A 15,491-nucleotide genomic window follows, 5' to 3' on the forward strand; every position below is an offset into this window, starting at 1 on the left:
CGGGCCTAGGGCGGCAGAAAGTTAGGGGTGGCATGCCGCCCCGCCACAACAAAATTGTGACATTTTGCTCCCATACGGAGCAATGGGGACTTCTCCCCACTGCTCCGTATAGGAGTTTAAATTCCCGCACATGGCGGTGCAGCGGGGGAGGTTTGTTCACGCGTTCGTGCATGCGTGCACGGGGGGGGGGGGGGCGCGAATGGGGGGCGGCCTCGGGGGTCCAGATTTGAAATCCGGCGCTGAGAACTATTCAAAATGTGTTTAGGATTTATTTGTTTATTTAATTTGTTTTATTGGGTTTTTTGTGATTTTTTTGTATCCTGCATTGTTCTTGATCACTTGTTTTTGTACTGTGAATATTCAGTGTGCTACATTCTTATTTGGGTCCTCTGCCCGACATGTAGTTTGATAAATCTATGCATAAAACCACTATGTTTAGCATAGCTTTGCAGTTTAGTAGTTTGCAACAGAAAGATGAATAAAAAGATGAATTTACCCATTTTGGATTCAACAGAATGTGTACATTTCAAAATTTTTTTCTCGGGGTTGACATACTTATTAGCCACTTTTACTAACCATTTATCAGGCAGTCTATTTTTTTACTAGAAGAAATATATATGTGGGTTATAAATTGGAAGCACTTTTCAGGTATTTCATCAAAAAAAGTTATTTTGAAAAAGCTTTTTGGAGTAGAAAGACAAGGTTACCCATTTTGGATTCATTCAAATGTGCACTGTCCAAAAATATATGATTTGGGGGGTAAACATATATTTGTTGTTTTACCCCATCATAAAATGTGGTAAATGTATTGATTTGAAGTGGCCTCCAGGACAATTTTAATGCACTAACTTTATTTTAGGGTCTCTATGTGCTAAATTCTATGGTAATCCTATGCATAATGGGCATCACACTGTTTGATGGACCTCTGGGAGATGTGATGTTAGAAAGTGGAAGCTTTTAGACGATTTTTCATAATTTTCATAATTTTTATAGACACTGCTAAGTTCAGAAAAACTTTGATGTTTGGTAATTAGAAGTAGAAAGACATAGTTACCCATTTTGGATTTTCAAAAATATGTGGTTTTCTTGGGTAAACCTACTGTTCCAGAATTTACAGTTACAGTATGCTTATTTCTGCTGTAATGCTTTGGAATTTTAGAAATTTACCACAGGGAATTTATGATCTATATACCTCCTAAATCTCCCTAAACCTATACATTGGCACGTTGGATAGATATAAGGCTTTCCAAATCAGTTGGATTTTCATGCATATAATAAAATATTTTTCTGGTATAAATCCATATGTCATGAAAAGTAGCAATTTTTAATTTTGTTTTTGCTATTTAGAGCTCTAAATCTTGTTCCAGATATGGAAATACACAATAACTCAGACTTTAAAAGCCACGGTTTTACTGGAAAACCATCCCCCCCCAAAAATGGATAGTTTTCCTAGGAAATGTCCCTAAAGTGAGAAAGCACATAATGTTCAAAATTCTGCTGGCAAGTGAATTCTGCTGCCAAGTGTTTACTTTTTGCTCATTAGTTCTCCAATTTGGAATATGAATTGATAGAAATTGTCATCAGGTTGTTAAGGTCTTGTTGAAGCTAGCAACAAAGCAATGATAGGCATGAATTTGCAGTTAAATTCTGCATTTCACCATCAGTGAATTCTTTGCGAACCGCCACAAAAAAAATTTTCAGAATTTTCACAGATGTTTTGGCTAATGCCTGTGGCAGTAAACCATAGCACCCAATAGGCTGTTTTGCTTTTAAACAGGTGACAAGATGACCAGTAAATTTTACCTGCTGATTGGTTCCTATGGGTTAAGGCTCCTGTGCAAACTTAGTGGCTTTTATTACATAACCCCCTAGTCTATCTCAATAAAACAAGATACCTTAAAGTGTTTATAAAGTTAGTTAAAATAGAAAAATAGTAACAACTAGGGTGACACAGTGCAACAAAAATGTATAAATAATAACCAAATTCAAGTAACCACATGCGATACTAGTTTATATATAAAAAATGTATTAAAAGGCTGTACTCTTGCCCCATCTGCAGGCCACCATTATTTTTTACATTTTAAAAAAAAATGCTCTGAATATCCTCACACAATATTCAGAAGCAAAAAATGTGTTACCTATTGGCAGTAATCCCATTAGGCATTATGTCAAAGTTATTCTGAATTCAATGTTGGAACCCTGATATAGAAATCAAATTAAAAGGGCACAAGAATGTCAGCTGTTACCATAGCAAAGTCACAGTCTTATCCAAAAATGCTCATATTATAATCCAAATATGTCAATTTGTTTTTTAGGTTATATGATCAATCAATTCCAACTAGGATGTTCCTAAACTCAAAATACAAAAATATAATCCAAAATTCAAACAGAGCCCAATTTAATAGACAATCACCAAGGCTAATACAGACCATGATATTAACTCATCATAGTCATATTGGCAAAAATCCAAAGTTAGGATCTGTGGATAACCCCCACATTGCTCAAGGTATATAATTGATATCACAACCCCAATCCCCACAATACTTGGGGAATATGCTCACAGCTCCAACTTTTACTATATCATGCACATTATACCATTATACATGATGACGCAAAAAGAAAAGTGTTGCTCTGCACAGACTCACCCCTTATTAAGTGCCCGTATGTAAACCAAGGAAGAAGCCAGAGATGGGTGCTGGCCCATTACATGTAATGCTCCAATGCTATTACAATAGCTAGAAAAAAAAAAAAGGGCCGCAATTCTCTTAAAACTGATCCTTTATTCATAAATTAAATCTACTGTGATGCAGACAGCCTACCGTGTTTCGAGAACAACTCTTAATCCAAAAATGCCTGCATCACGGTAGCCACTTATGATTTTAATTTCTGAATAAATGGTCGTTTTTTAAAGATGAAGTGCAGCCCTCTTTTTCTTTCTCAAGGTATTATACATGATGATGTTAAAAATCATCACTCAGTTTTTAGGGGGAATAAGAAATCAACCCATATCAAGTCATCAGTGACCTGTAACAACAAGAGTATTTCTAAACATTAAAATATTCAAAAAATGCATCAACCAGATATATAGTGTGCATTATCTATAGGAGGATGCACACTGTATATTTGTATTAACCAACTATATATTTGGTTTGATTTGCATTAATTCATTTTTACTGCAGCTTTCATGGGAAGGTACTGTATAGAGAAACATATTTAAGAGAGTGTCTTTCTAAATACTGAAACCTTCTCTCCTTGGTGAATTGAATCCTTATTATTATTAATTATTAACTATTTTTGCTGATATAGGTCTAAGCTGTTATATCTCTCTAATATAATATGCCAAGTGTTCATTCCCTTCAGCCATATTCTGTCCTTAATGATACATTGTTCTGCAATAGCTGAAGCATTTTGTGGTTCTGATTCAGCTATCAAAGATCAAAATGAATTAAGAAATTGTTTTGTTGCTCAACATGCTCATATGCCCCACCTGGTGGTAGATATGAGAATAGCATCCAAGCAGGAGAAACCCAAATCCTGTGTTGACATTTGCAACTTGGGAAATAACATTGAGTAGGGGAAATAAAAGCTTATCTAAAAGTATAGTGCTGGCTCCTTCTGAAAGCTCAGAATCAGACACAGTGCACTGAGGTGGCTGCATATGCACCAATATCACAGCTAAAATAACACATTTGTTGGTTAAAGAGTAACATTTTAAACAGTAGAGTGAATTATTTGCTATGTAAAAAGTGTAATTTAGTTTAAAAACTGCACCATAAAAATCACGACAGAATCCCTTTAATATTCTGGTTAATAATAATGGAAGGCAAGAACTCTAAAACACCTTAAAGATTGCCTGTGTTATGTACTCAACCTCAAAAATAACTCTTTTAAGAATTTCAAGCTATTCTTGTCTCTTTTTGTTCTGTTGCGGCAGGTCTTGAAACTATATGAACTCCAGTATCACAAAAGGCAAAGTCCTCTGGAGCAGGTTACAAATAACTGTCTGGGTTTTTCTATATACAATGTTAGAATTCACCTGACAAGAAGGGTTGATTCATCGCTTACTATTCTATTTAGGAGGCTTAGTCTATAATCTGTAGTGTTTTCCATCCCTTCAGTTTTCTGCTATATGTGGACCAGTTAAACCTCCACTCAGTGGTCTCAACATAAAAAGATGTGCAATGCCTCAGGATAATCGACTCTTTTGTTGAGACACAGTTCGACTCTTGGTGGATGTAGATGGGATTGTTTCCTTGATGGGACGAGATTTTTTGATAACAGAGTTGCGGCCACGCATGTTGGGACGAGATAGTTTCTGAAGGCGCTCTGGGAGAAACAAGAAATAGAGGCTGCAATATTTGTATTTTGACATTAAGGGTTTATACAACATTCTATTTTTAACTTTAACAACCAGATTGAATATAGAGTATACACCCAGGGAGACTGGTGTATGAGGTTGCATATTAAAAGGGATTATTTTTACCACTAAATGCATTTTATGCATAAAATGGGTGCAGTGGTTGTGCATTGATGGCTTTCATTAAAGGTACTTCATTTATGTCCAAAGATGCCTCTTGCACATCCCTATAGTTGCATTTGGCTCATGTGCATCCATCATGCCTCCTGTTCAGACCTGCATGCAGGGGCTGTATCAATACGTGCAGCACACTTGCACCCAAAGAATCACTCACAGATGTCATTGTGAAGCTGGACTTGACGCCATCCATCCCAACAGGCAGTTTTTGGCACAATAAAGCATCCGCTTAACTACAATTGTACTTGTTTTGATGCATTGCCCAATATCGTGTCTTCTTTCTCAAGTTAAAGTACTGTACATGCAGGATATTTGTACTATAAACATTCTGTAAACTATTATGCCTCTGAATGACTCTGCTTTCCAATGGCCTGTTCATACCTGCTAGCTCTGGATGGCGTTTCCCCAAGTTTTCTAACATGGACTCATAGCGGACTGGTTCTGAGCCACCTCCACCTGTGCACAGAAAATAAATTTTATTAATAAATTGCCTTTAAAAAACAACCTGCCTTGACTTTCACTATTCCCACATTCTTTCCAGAAAGCAGCATTGTAGGGAATGTACTCATTTCCCTTAAATCTGCATGGTACAAGACCTTTTCTGTCCAACATAACAAAAAAAAATATATAAAAGGGACGCAGTGCAAATGCCACCAAGATGTTATTTTACCCTGCTTTAGGAGTGTTTTTACTCCAGTAATTTACCTGACAAGTTGCCTGGAATTGCCACAGATCACTAGATTGTACTTGGATTATTTAATTACACTAATGGTACAGGTATGCCACTTCCCTGTCTAGTGGACTACCCTAATGGTGTTTCACCTGAGAGTTATAGTTGCACAACACCATCCACCCTATGGGAGGGCTCGCGTCTGAGAGAAATAATTTCATCCCAGAGATTTGGTGTAATGCGGTTGGTTTTGAGGTAAATAGATCGGCCCCAGTTTACCATAAGCTTATACCTGCATGGCCATGTCTACCATTTTTGTAACCAGGTATAGTCCCAGAACTGAATTCCTTTTTCTTTTTCTATTGGAAAATAATTTGTTGTAGCTGCAGAAATGGAGACTTTAATTAAAAGAGGTGAAATATTGCAGAACTAACTTTAGGAGTTGCTAAATCTAGAATTTCCCTCCTAGTGGGGCTATTCAGTAGGTAGGTTAAGTGAGAATTGTAGTTATGTCCAAAAGCAGGGGGTTCTGGGAGCTGTACTTCTGCTGAATAGCTATAAGTTAAAAGCTTGCCTTATCCTATATCTCACCAATGCCTCAGAATATATAAGATTTTGATAAAATATTGAGCTTACGAATAATTTTGACCAGTACGTAACAATGCCGTTCCTTCAGGTAATTGGTAGCAATATCTTGGGATCCCTCCAGGTCACTGAGATTTACTAAATTACCAGATTCATCCAGGAGATCTAGGGAAACTGAAGTGCATATGTTAAGGAGGAGCTACAAAGATAAACTATTACACAGTAAATCTATTTATTGATTCTGTCTTTAAAGCCTGGAATGCACAAGGTTTATTGGCAGATCTGTAAACAATCATTTGTTGGGCCAGACCTGTATCTTTGCAGTTGCATTAAAGGCCAGATCAGGCGTGGCAGCCAAGTACTTTATTGGGCTGACAATTCTAAACTTAGATATATGATATACTATGATATACAACTGTTTAGGCCATCAATCACAGGTCGTTGTATTTTTTAATAGGCTGCTGACAGAAATCATTACTCCATGTATAATAGTGACATGGCTCTATAGGAACAGATATTGTTTACCATTTTGTGTATGGATATTTACTGAATGTTCTATTATGTGCATGAACAATGGCTGTTTGCATGTGGCTTTCCTGTAATTCTTACTTATACAATATAAATGGACATGAGTGCTTTGCTCCTGACTCAACTCTCATTCTTAGTACTTACCCTCGGGCCCACATTGACTCCTCTCCCTTAGACTCTCTACCAGGTTTACCACTTTGGAGTTTGGGTTGAGTATAATCTGGTCATCAGCTGTGAAAGAGTTAACATGCTGGAGTTAATTCATTGGCGGAAACCCTGCTTGTTATTTTCCAAGAACAGAGAACTCTGCTACCCTCTTTATCAGTGCTTTGAAAACTGCTGAACTATACTGCTAACATAAACGAAAAAGAAAATCTGTGAATAGCTCCTTGGTAAAAATACAGAACTCCATTCTGGAGTGCAAGAATCTTCAACTCTGGGTGCTCATGGTGGCGCAGGGTGCAAAGTTCAAAATATATTTAACCCCTTTTGCATTTCTGTAAATTGAGTTTTGGTTTAATATGAGCTGACAGCTCTGTGTTGGAATGTCTTGGTAAACTACAACAACAACAAGAGGTTCTCCACTTACCCATTATCAATATATATAGAGCATTAAGGGGTTTTTAACCTTAAAAAGCAAGTAAAATGCAGGTAAAACTCAGTCCCTTTGTTGTGTATGATGTATATTGAAGCAGTAGAATTCTTATTGAATCTGATAAAAGTGAGTGTAGCACTGGCCAGACCGGGCATGACTTTGACATAGTTGGCCAGCTTGAAGTTTATTGAAATATATGGACAAACAATCTCTGTTTTGCTTTAAGGGGAGGGCATATCTTGGTAGCTTAATGCACAGAATGTCTTAATGTCCTATATATATTGGTAATGGGGGAGTGGAGAGGACCTCTTGTTGTTGTCTATATGAATTTTGTGGACACAGCCTCATTGCACCCCTGCCTTATGGTTTAAAATTTGGTGGTGAGCACAACTTTCCCTTGTCTGGTAAACTATGAAACATTACTAACTCTATATTGCCTCAATATACACAGTATTCCATCGTGGTGCTTTTGGGCCAGCTCTGCACAGATATAAGTACTGATTTATGCAGATTACAACACAATAAGTTCATCAGAACCACTGGCTAAACTGCACTTTCCTGGCCCCCTGTCCCCTGCACTATCTCCCTCACGCACAAGTAAATGGATCTGACTGCATGGCTTCAGGCAGGATGGAGGATGCCAGGGGGATGAAGGGCCTTTCTGCCCCCCCCCCCCAGACCTACTATAGCGCTAGTTACGCCAATAAGCTGAAGAACAAATTTGACAACTAATCTGGCATTTCCTAACACCCCATCAATGGTTTCTGCTTATGCAAGTCCTTCTGCTCACATCCTTACCTCCAAACTTCACAGTTATAAACATTGCTGCTTTCCCTTCTGCTTTGTCCCAGCTACCGATGTTTGCAATAGGCCTTTAGTCCCCAGCTCCCTAGAGCCTTATTGGTACAGATCCGGCAGTGCTCTGTTATAGATCTCTCCACAGTTATGCGTTCAGTCTATTCAGAATAAGGTCAGCAGCAGCATTGCAGAAAGTAGGCAACATGCCCATATTTTCAAGGTTTCTGAGATAAGAAGGAGAAAACCGACTGAAATGGCTTTTCAGCCAAACTGAGCAGATTTATGTCTGTAGCAAAATCTGTTGACTGTGAGCTGTCTGGAACTAGTCAGCATGGAGGATTTTTGTCTTGGTATCTAGAGGCAACAAAAGGTTGTGTTTGGAAGCTTGTAAATAACCCCTCAGGGCTTTCACACTGACAATAGAGGGTGTGAAAGGATTTCTGTCTCTAGTTTAACTGGCTTCCCATAGCAGTATGGTATAAGTGTGCATTCCCAGGCCGCCCATATAACTGTACATAACAAAAACCCCAGTTTATTTGCTGGCCGTGACTTTGGAGGTGTCATTATAACCATTCAGCACAAACTGTAATGTTTTCGTACTTGTTTAGCTGAATAACATGACACTTTGTGGGGGTAAGATAGGAATTCAGCAGTCAGTAATAACTACGGACATTCCAGAACAGCTGTCAGCAGATTATAATGGTAACTATAACACAACACAGGGAACGTATGTGAACAAGGATAATAAGGCACATTATACATATATGAAGTCTTACAGAGGTGAATAGTGATCATATTACCATCACACTTCACAGCATGTAACTGTATTATATTTCATATTATTTGTCAGTAGCAGAAGCATTAAGGGAAAAATGTGTGTTGGATGGGCTGCAACTTTATGGGCCCTCCTTCTGAGCACAAGGACCCTTCTTTCAGCATTTGCCCTCCCCCCTACATGCCACCTACTGTTTATTCCTTAACTTTGCAGCTGTGATTCAGGGAGAGAAGATGGTACAGGCAGGGGCGCAGACCCAGGTCAGTGTGGCCCATGAAGGCTGGGGTCCACTAGGTTTTTCCCCAGTATGTTTCCCCACTGACAATTAATTAATACTAGTGGGAAAGGATTTTCAGGACTGCCCACAGCAGCACAGATTTACCGCAGGCCACTAAACTCCTAACATGCCAGATAAACAACAAACTGCAGAGAGGTCTATAGCAAGAGAACATAGATAAGAGAAATTAATTCATACTTACCGAGATTTTCCTGGCCATCCTCCCTGGCAGCATAGCATTTGGGTTTATCCTCTACCAAATGTTATGCTGCCAGGGGATGGCCAGGAAAATAAAAACCTGGCTTCACTTGCCTAGACACAGAGTACACAGTGCTACATCCCTCCCAACTGTCCCGATTTTCACGGGACAGTCCCTCTTTTGACAGCTCAACCGGCAGTCCCGGATTCTTACTGAAAAGTCCCTCATTTCCCTTTAATCTCCTGCACTGAAGCTAAAAAAGATACAAATTTAATTAAAAGTAGCTTTTGGCAAAGAGCCCAGAAATCTTAACGAGCATCAAATGCACTTGGAAACATTGTTTCTTACTTTTAATTAAATAAGTAGCTTTTGGCAGAGAGCCCAGAAAGGTAAAAAGCCCCCCCTGCACTGAGATACAATTGTAACTAATAAGCCAAAAACAGGTCTTTTGGGGGAACTGAGACTTGCAGCTTAAATGGCAATTTCACCTTTTTCAGCAAAACTGTAATAACATATAAAACTGGACCCCAAAACCCCCAGAAATGTGTTCAAACTTTAAATAACCTGCCAAATTTAGTCAAATGGGAGTGGCATTTAAGGGGTGTGGCCACAAAAATGGGCGTGGCATTTGATTTTGATCCCTCTTTCCATTTTCAAAATGTTGGGAGGTATGGTGATACAGCCATATTTTTCCCCACAATGCACTGTTTTTTCTCAGAATTCCGACATCATTGCCTGATTCTTTTGATGCAATTTTGCAGTCATGTCTGCTCCTGATTCTTTAGGCGAAAGGGTGCTGAGGGAACCCTGGAGTTACTGATGGGTCAGGAGGTGGCAGCAACTTTAGTGTTCCCCTGCATCAATAGGTGCATCAATAGGTGCAGCAGCACCCGATTCGGAACAGAAGGCAAGATGGACTGAGCAGCACTGAGCACAACTAAAGGGAACTGCAAAGAGCGCAGGTTGATGCAAGTGACTTAAATAAATTACTGAGAAGAAAAACTGCAAGTTGCACTGCACTTAGAGACATTAAAGGGCCCCAGAAATGTTTTGTATAGTGTAGACTTTTTAATTGCCTCGAGAGGGCAGCAAAAGACTAACTTTCATATTTACTTTTCTGAAGTGGTGCATCCAGAAGACAGTTAAATAAAGGGAATGACATTTAACCTACTAAAGTGACCACCAAAAGCCCTATGTGCAAGCAAAGAGGTTGCTGTGGCATGGAATGCAAGCTCCCTACAATGGGAGTCAGGGATTTATTCCACTAGCCTCAACACCCAGTGGTGGGAAGCCATTCCTGCCACATAAACAGAATTAGAATAAACCAGGCAGAAAGCAACCAGCAGGGGTACACACACACTACAAAGACCCACTGGGGAAGCTTAAATAAATCCACTGCCACCCTGTTCCATTTTAGACCGATGTGTAATATGGGCAACCATTTTGGCTAATCATATAAGCCAGATTCAATGCTGCCATGTGGAAAGGTTTGAGAAAAACATTACTTTTGCACAGACTGCTGCTTCCAGACACTAACGTGCCATACTGATTTTCTCTACATCAGCTAAATTATGTAATTGAAAATATCTGTTCTATAAAATGTGGGAAACATATCACTAGCCAAGTCTATGGTGGAAAGATTTAAAAAAACTATAAAGTGATCCTTAGCGTTAAGCAGTATGTGGCATTCCTATCTGACAGCTTCGGTTTTGAACAGAACTAGAACACAGTGCTTATAGGCTATGCACATGAGTGTAAAGATCACATTTGCAACTATTACTGCATTTACATTATCAAACCTATGTGTGCAGCCCAGTGCTTGTGTAAATGAGAATTTTGAGCTACAATAATCTCAAGGAAGTAAAAAAACTTTGAATGACTGCAGACTTCTGACTATAAAAGGAATTAAACATTCAGATGTAGTCAGCATCAAATTGATCCATTATGGTCTATTGTAAAATCACTGTGGGTTACAAAAATTCTGCCCCACTAGCACTCTAATATTTTATACAAGGAATACATATTTTGAACTTTTCAGAAATATGACAGTATAGGAATTACTAAGGGGAACAGATCTATATTTACTGTATAAATCATTAAATTACCCTTAGCAGACAGGCTTATATCTTTACATTATAGGTAATTACAGGTTACAACTAAATATCTGAAGCCATCATGTATCGAAATGGCTCAGAGCCTACTATTCTCCTCATCAACAATACCTGAGAATCATGACCCAGAAGCCTATTCATCCTCTCATAACTGAAAATTCTATGTTTTTGGATTAGTCACTTTTACCTGACATTCAACCCTCTTCCTTTGCTCTTTCCTGCTAACTCCTCCTCTTCCTTCCTTCTTAATTCAACTTCCCTTTCTTCTCTCCTCATGTTCTTTTCTCTGTTATATTGTGGGCAGTTTTTTAGGAAACGTAAATAAACGGCACTGTTTAAATTTTTCCCGTTTCTATTAATACAATTTTAACTGGCAGTTATATGTTTAGAGTGTTAAGATGAAGATTTTTAGGATCATGTAGTCTTCCTCCATAGATATAATGGCAAAATCTTTGTGCTGTAGTAAAGCCTAGAGCTTTAAAATAGGACATGGCATTTCAGGTACACAGAGGCCTAAGCAGCACCCCCCATATGCTATGGGATATCTATGGCATCTTGCAACACTGTCTTTGGCATTTGCCAGAATTTACAGATTGACCCAGCCTGTAGCATAACAAATTTTATCTTGAACTTACAAGAATTAAAATGGTCAGCACAAGAATAACCTAATCTAAATGACCCACAAAAGAGCATTTTCTTTATCTGTTGAAATATTTTCATAAACCCTACACAAAATCATTACAAAACATTACATGTAGGCCTGTGGCACTGACAGAGATTTATTCTACCCTCAGAATACCCCCCCCCCCCCCATTGCCATCAACACTGAGTTGTGTAAAAAAGCTGTGACAGGCAGCACAAAAGCCATAAACACAGAACAGGAAGCCACATGTAGGTGCAAGTAAGATACCCCTGGGGATTTGTTCTGCATCGGCAATGAAGCTACCAAGGCTGCCAATCCTGTACAGATGGGAAGGGCATAGAGTGCAAGGCACAAGCGGATCAAACCACAGTAAATATATGTTGGAGTTCTCAGAAAATCAAATAGAGCTGATATTAACAGCATGTTTTATGGCTTATATTAACTATAATCCATTTGCCTCCCTCTGCTTTTTGATGTTAACACGCTGAACATTTGCCAGAAAAAATACACAGTGGTAAACAGAAATGTAAAATCTATGGTGCTAAGCTGTGGTGGAAAAGCAATTCCCCAACTAATAACAACCTAACTTCTTCATTTCATGAACTGCATCAGTGTCTGAACCGAGCATCAAACACTAGATGCTTGGTTCATGGCATCCACATTTTATGGGACAAACCCATTTATTTTTCAAAAACAAAGTGGGAAAAATATAAATACACCATTTATTTGGGAGAAGTGCTGGGTTAATATTAGCACTGAAAATCAGTGTTGTATCTACATAGGAAGCAGACCCCACAGCTTTGGGGATGCCCAGGCCTGCTTCCTTTGTAGGGGGCCCGAGGGTGACCCACAATTTACGTGAAATCGCAGGTGACCCAAGACATTTTGCTTGCTGCAGGTGACCCACAATTGTGCTCAGGCCACCAAGTTACTCCACTGCTGAAACTCTAACATACAACCCACAAGAACACAAAAAGGTAGAATTAAAGGGGCGACTCACTGGAACCATTAATGTAATGAAATGTCTTATTTTTATTTGCATAAATGGGAGGGGCAATTATGTATAACTTGATGTGTAAGTGATTGAACTGACAGAACTCACAGGTTGACAGGTTTTGTGGTTCCCCTGTGCCTGTCTTATGCAAGATGGACCTTTTCCAGAGTCTTTGCCTCATGTCCGTCTTCATATCTGGTAATAAGATACTAGGGGATGGTTTTACATTTGAAATACAAAAAATAAGAGTGAAAGAGTCTTTAATTATATCTCTTACTTGCTAACTATCAACAAATATAAAAATTATCCTTACTGTTATTAATAATCATATAATAATTATTATTACCTGCATTCAATTCCTTATACCCACTTAGCAATTAGTTGAGGATGTTCTGCCATTTAAGACTAGATATATGCACTTTGAGACAAATGATCACTCTAGTAAAGGTCCTTAACAATATGCCAATTTAAGTTTCTGTTTATTTCTGTAACAGGATGTTTTGCTCAGCACTCAGTGACACAGTCTCCATCAGTGACCGTCTCCCCTGGACAAAATGCCAAATTGGGCTGCACCCTTGGAGGGGGTCTCACAGTTGCTGGAAACAGGGTGGTGTTTATACAGCAGAAACTAAACAGCATACCCAGATATATTCTATACTATTTCACAGAATCCAGCAAGGGTAAGGGAGAAGGAGTCCCAGACCGTTTTGTAGGGTCAGGCTCAGGCAGCATTGGATACTTGGATATCTTTGGGGTCCAACCTGAGGATGATGCCATTTATTACTGTGCAACATGGACTGGAAGCCAGTACACAATGACATTTAAGCATAGGGAAGTGAAACAAATACTTTTTCCAAAGAACAATGCTCTTTTAAAGATATAATACATTTTCTTTTGGTGCAGCTAGAGTGAAATCTGAGGAGAATAACTTTCTGCTCTCATAGCTAAACCAAAAAGCCTACCTTGAAAGTCAGCTGGGGTAAGATTTCAGCTAAAAATTTATTTTCTGTGCTAGATAAGTAAGGGGGTTTGAAATCAAACTTTCCTGCGACCACTACAATTATTTTTGCATTATTACACAAATACCCATGGGCAGATATATTTCAATATCAGTTATGTATGTAGTGCCTGACATAGGCACACTGCAACCTCTAGACTGTGCAACTAAATGCCCAACAAGCTAAAGGACAACCGAGGAGATGCTCCATATACCTACTCTACCCCACCCTCACCAATACAGCACTGCCGAATACTGCGTTGCATTCATGTGAGAAGCACATGTCCATTCTGGAGTGGTAAGAACTGTTTCTAGGGTACTAAATGCAGGGCAGGAAACAAAAAAATGGCAGTTTGCGCCTGCACACTACCCCACACTTTTCCTATTCAAAGATCTGTGCCTGAATCTTTAGGCACAAGTCCACTGTGCACATTGGTGCTGGCCCCCATGGGAACTCTAGAGCTACTGCCAGCTTGAAAGTGGAGGTAGATCCAAGTTTCCCCTATGTCAATACGCATGCTGCATGTGACTTGGAATGAGAGGTTGGGCAGGTGCCCAACTATATGGAACTGCAAGGAAAGGCTCTGGACGCAAGTACCTGTAATGAATGAGATCAATTCATGCAACATTTACATCCAATTTTGGTAGACCACAACTGTAGTTGTGGTTGTAATTGAGCCCTATAAATTGCAGAGGGCAAAATATGCAAAATGGTAGCAAAGTGCTAGTGCACTATGCACCACTGTGTTATTTTTTAGGTGGAGTTCACTACCCAAGTATCAACAAAACACCAGTGCATAATGAAATGAATAAATATAAAAATTTGAAACATTGATACAAAACATTTATACACAACAAGATTTATCACACATACTGGCGAAATTCAGTTTAATGCAGTGTTAAAGCACTTGGCAGAACGATTCTATACCTTTCCTATTTTTTAATGTTCTCCACTTTTCTTTCTTTGTTCTTTTTTCTCCATCTTTCCTTTAACCTGTTCTTTGATTTCACTAAAGGGGTCATTTATCAATGTTTGAAATTCATTTTTTCTTTTAGTATTCAAGGTTTTTTTTTTTTTTTGCAATAAAATTCCTAAAATGTAAATTATGGTTCAAAAACTTGAATTTCCGATATTTATTAAGTGCAAAAAAACCCCATAAATTTGAATGTAAAACCTTGGCATATAAAAGCTTACGAGTTTAAGTAGAAGTCTATGGGAGTTGTCCTAGGCAAGCCATATTTTCAGTTGTAGATTTTTGAGTTTTTCAAGTTTTTTTTCAAGTTTATCAACAAGTTTAATATTATTCAAACAAGTTTAATAATAATAAACCCTTGAATTCACTCGAAAACTTCATGGATGAAAATCACTGGTGCTCAGTTAATTTATTGAGTACATAAGTATTAAGAGTTAAGGTTCAACAGCATCTAATTACTCAGTTGCCAAGAGCTTAGCTGAAGGTAGTGAAGTTTGCCTCTTTACCTGTCCTCAACCCAGTTGGATGAGCGATAGTTTTCTCCCTACAGACCAATCAAAAATGGGACTCTCAAAATCAGGTTGGAGCCACGCGGAGTTAGTGGAGGAAGGGGGTCGTTTAGCTAGAACTCTCAGGAGAATAAATCAGTTGGCCACCGGTGCTTCTTAAAGAATATGATATTTCTCATTATTAACAGAGATGTAAAACAATTTCTTGGGGGACATTCATAGATGATACAAAACAATTATTTAGCATTTATTCATAAATATATTTTTTATCAGAGCTTGATTAAATCAGGTTCCAATGACAG

The 15,491-nt window shown here is 38.6% G+C and overlaps 1 protein-coding gene and 1 gene segment (V, D, J or C); one reads left to right on the top strand and one right to left on the bottom strand.

The window, feature by feature from the left end:
* Positions 1 to 1,990: 1,990 nt before the first annotated feature.
* On the bottom strand, positions 1,991 to 8,063 carry c22orf15 (chromosome 1 open reading frame 15). Its single transcript, XM_002931891.5, has 5 exons — positions 7,711 to 8,063; positions 6,462 to 6,548; positions 5,841 to 5,963; positions 4,916 to 4,990; positions 1,991 to 4,326 (listed from the first exon to the last, which is right to left on the bottom strand). The coding sequence occupies exons 1-5, from the start codon at positions 7,733 to 7,735 to the stop codon at positions 4,187 to 4,189; spliced, it is 450 nt and encodes a 149-aa protein (XP_002931937.2). The 5' UTR covers positions 7,736 to 8,063; the 3' UTR covers positions 1,991 to 4,186.
* Positions 8,064 to 12,824: 4,761 nt separating this feature from the next.
* On the top strand, positions 12,825 to 13,592 carry LOC101735097. The segment is given in 2 exon segments: positions 12,825 to 12,907; positions 13,204 to 13,592. Coding segments are annotated over 2 exon segments (435 nt in total).
* The last annotated feature ends 1,899 nt before the right edge of the window (positions 13,593 to 15,491 follow it).

Source organism: Xenopus tropicalis, chromosome 1, assembly GCF_000004195.4.
Source record: "Xenopus tropicalis strain Nigerian chromosome 1, UCB_Xtro_10.0, whole genome shotgun sequence".
Taxonomy (NCBI): domain Eukaryota; kingdom Metazoa; phylum Chordata; class Amphibia; order Anura; family Pipidae; genus Xenopus; species Xenopus tropicalis.

Bases quoted from the DNA above. Each gene is read 5' to 3' on its own strand.
- c22orf15 (XM_002931891.5), bottom strand. From the start codon at position 7,735: ATGTTTATAACTGTGAAGTTTGGAG. The intron at 5,964-6,461 runs GTAAGTACTAAG...TATGCACTTCAG, and splicing joins GAGTCAATGTGGGCCCGAGG to TTTCCCTAGATCTCCTGGAT. The intron at 4,327-4,915 runs GTATGAACAGGC...TGTTTCTCCCAG, and splicing joins ACGCCATCCAGAGCTAGCAG to AGCGCCTTCAGAAACTATCT.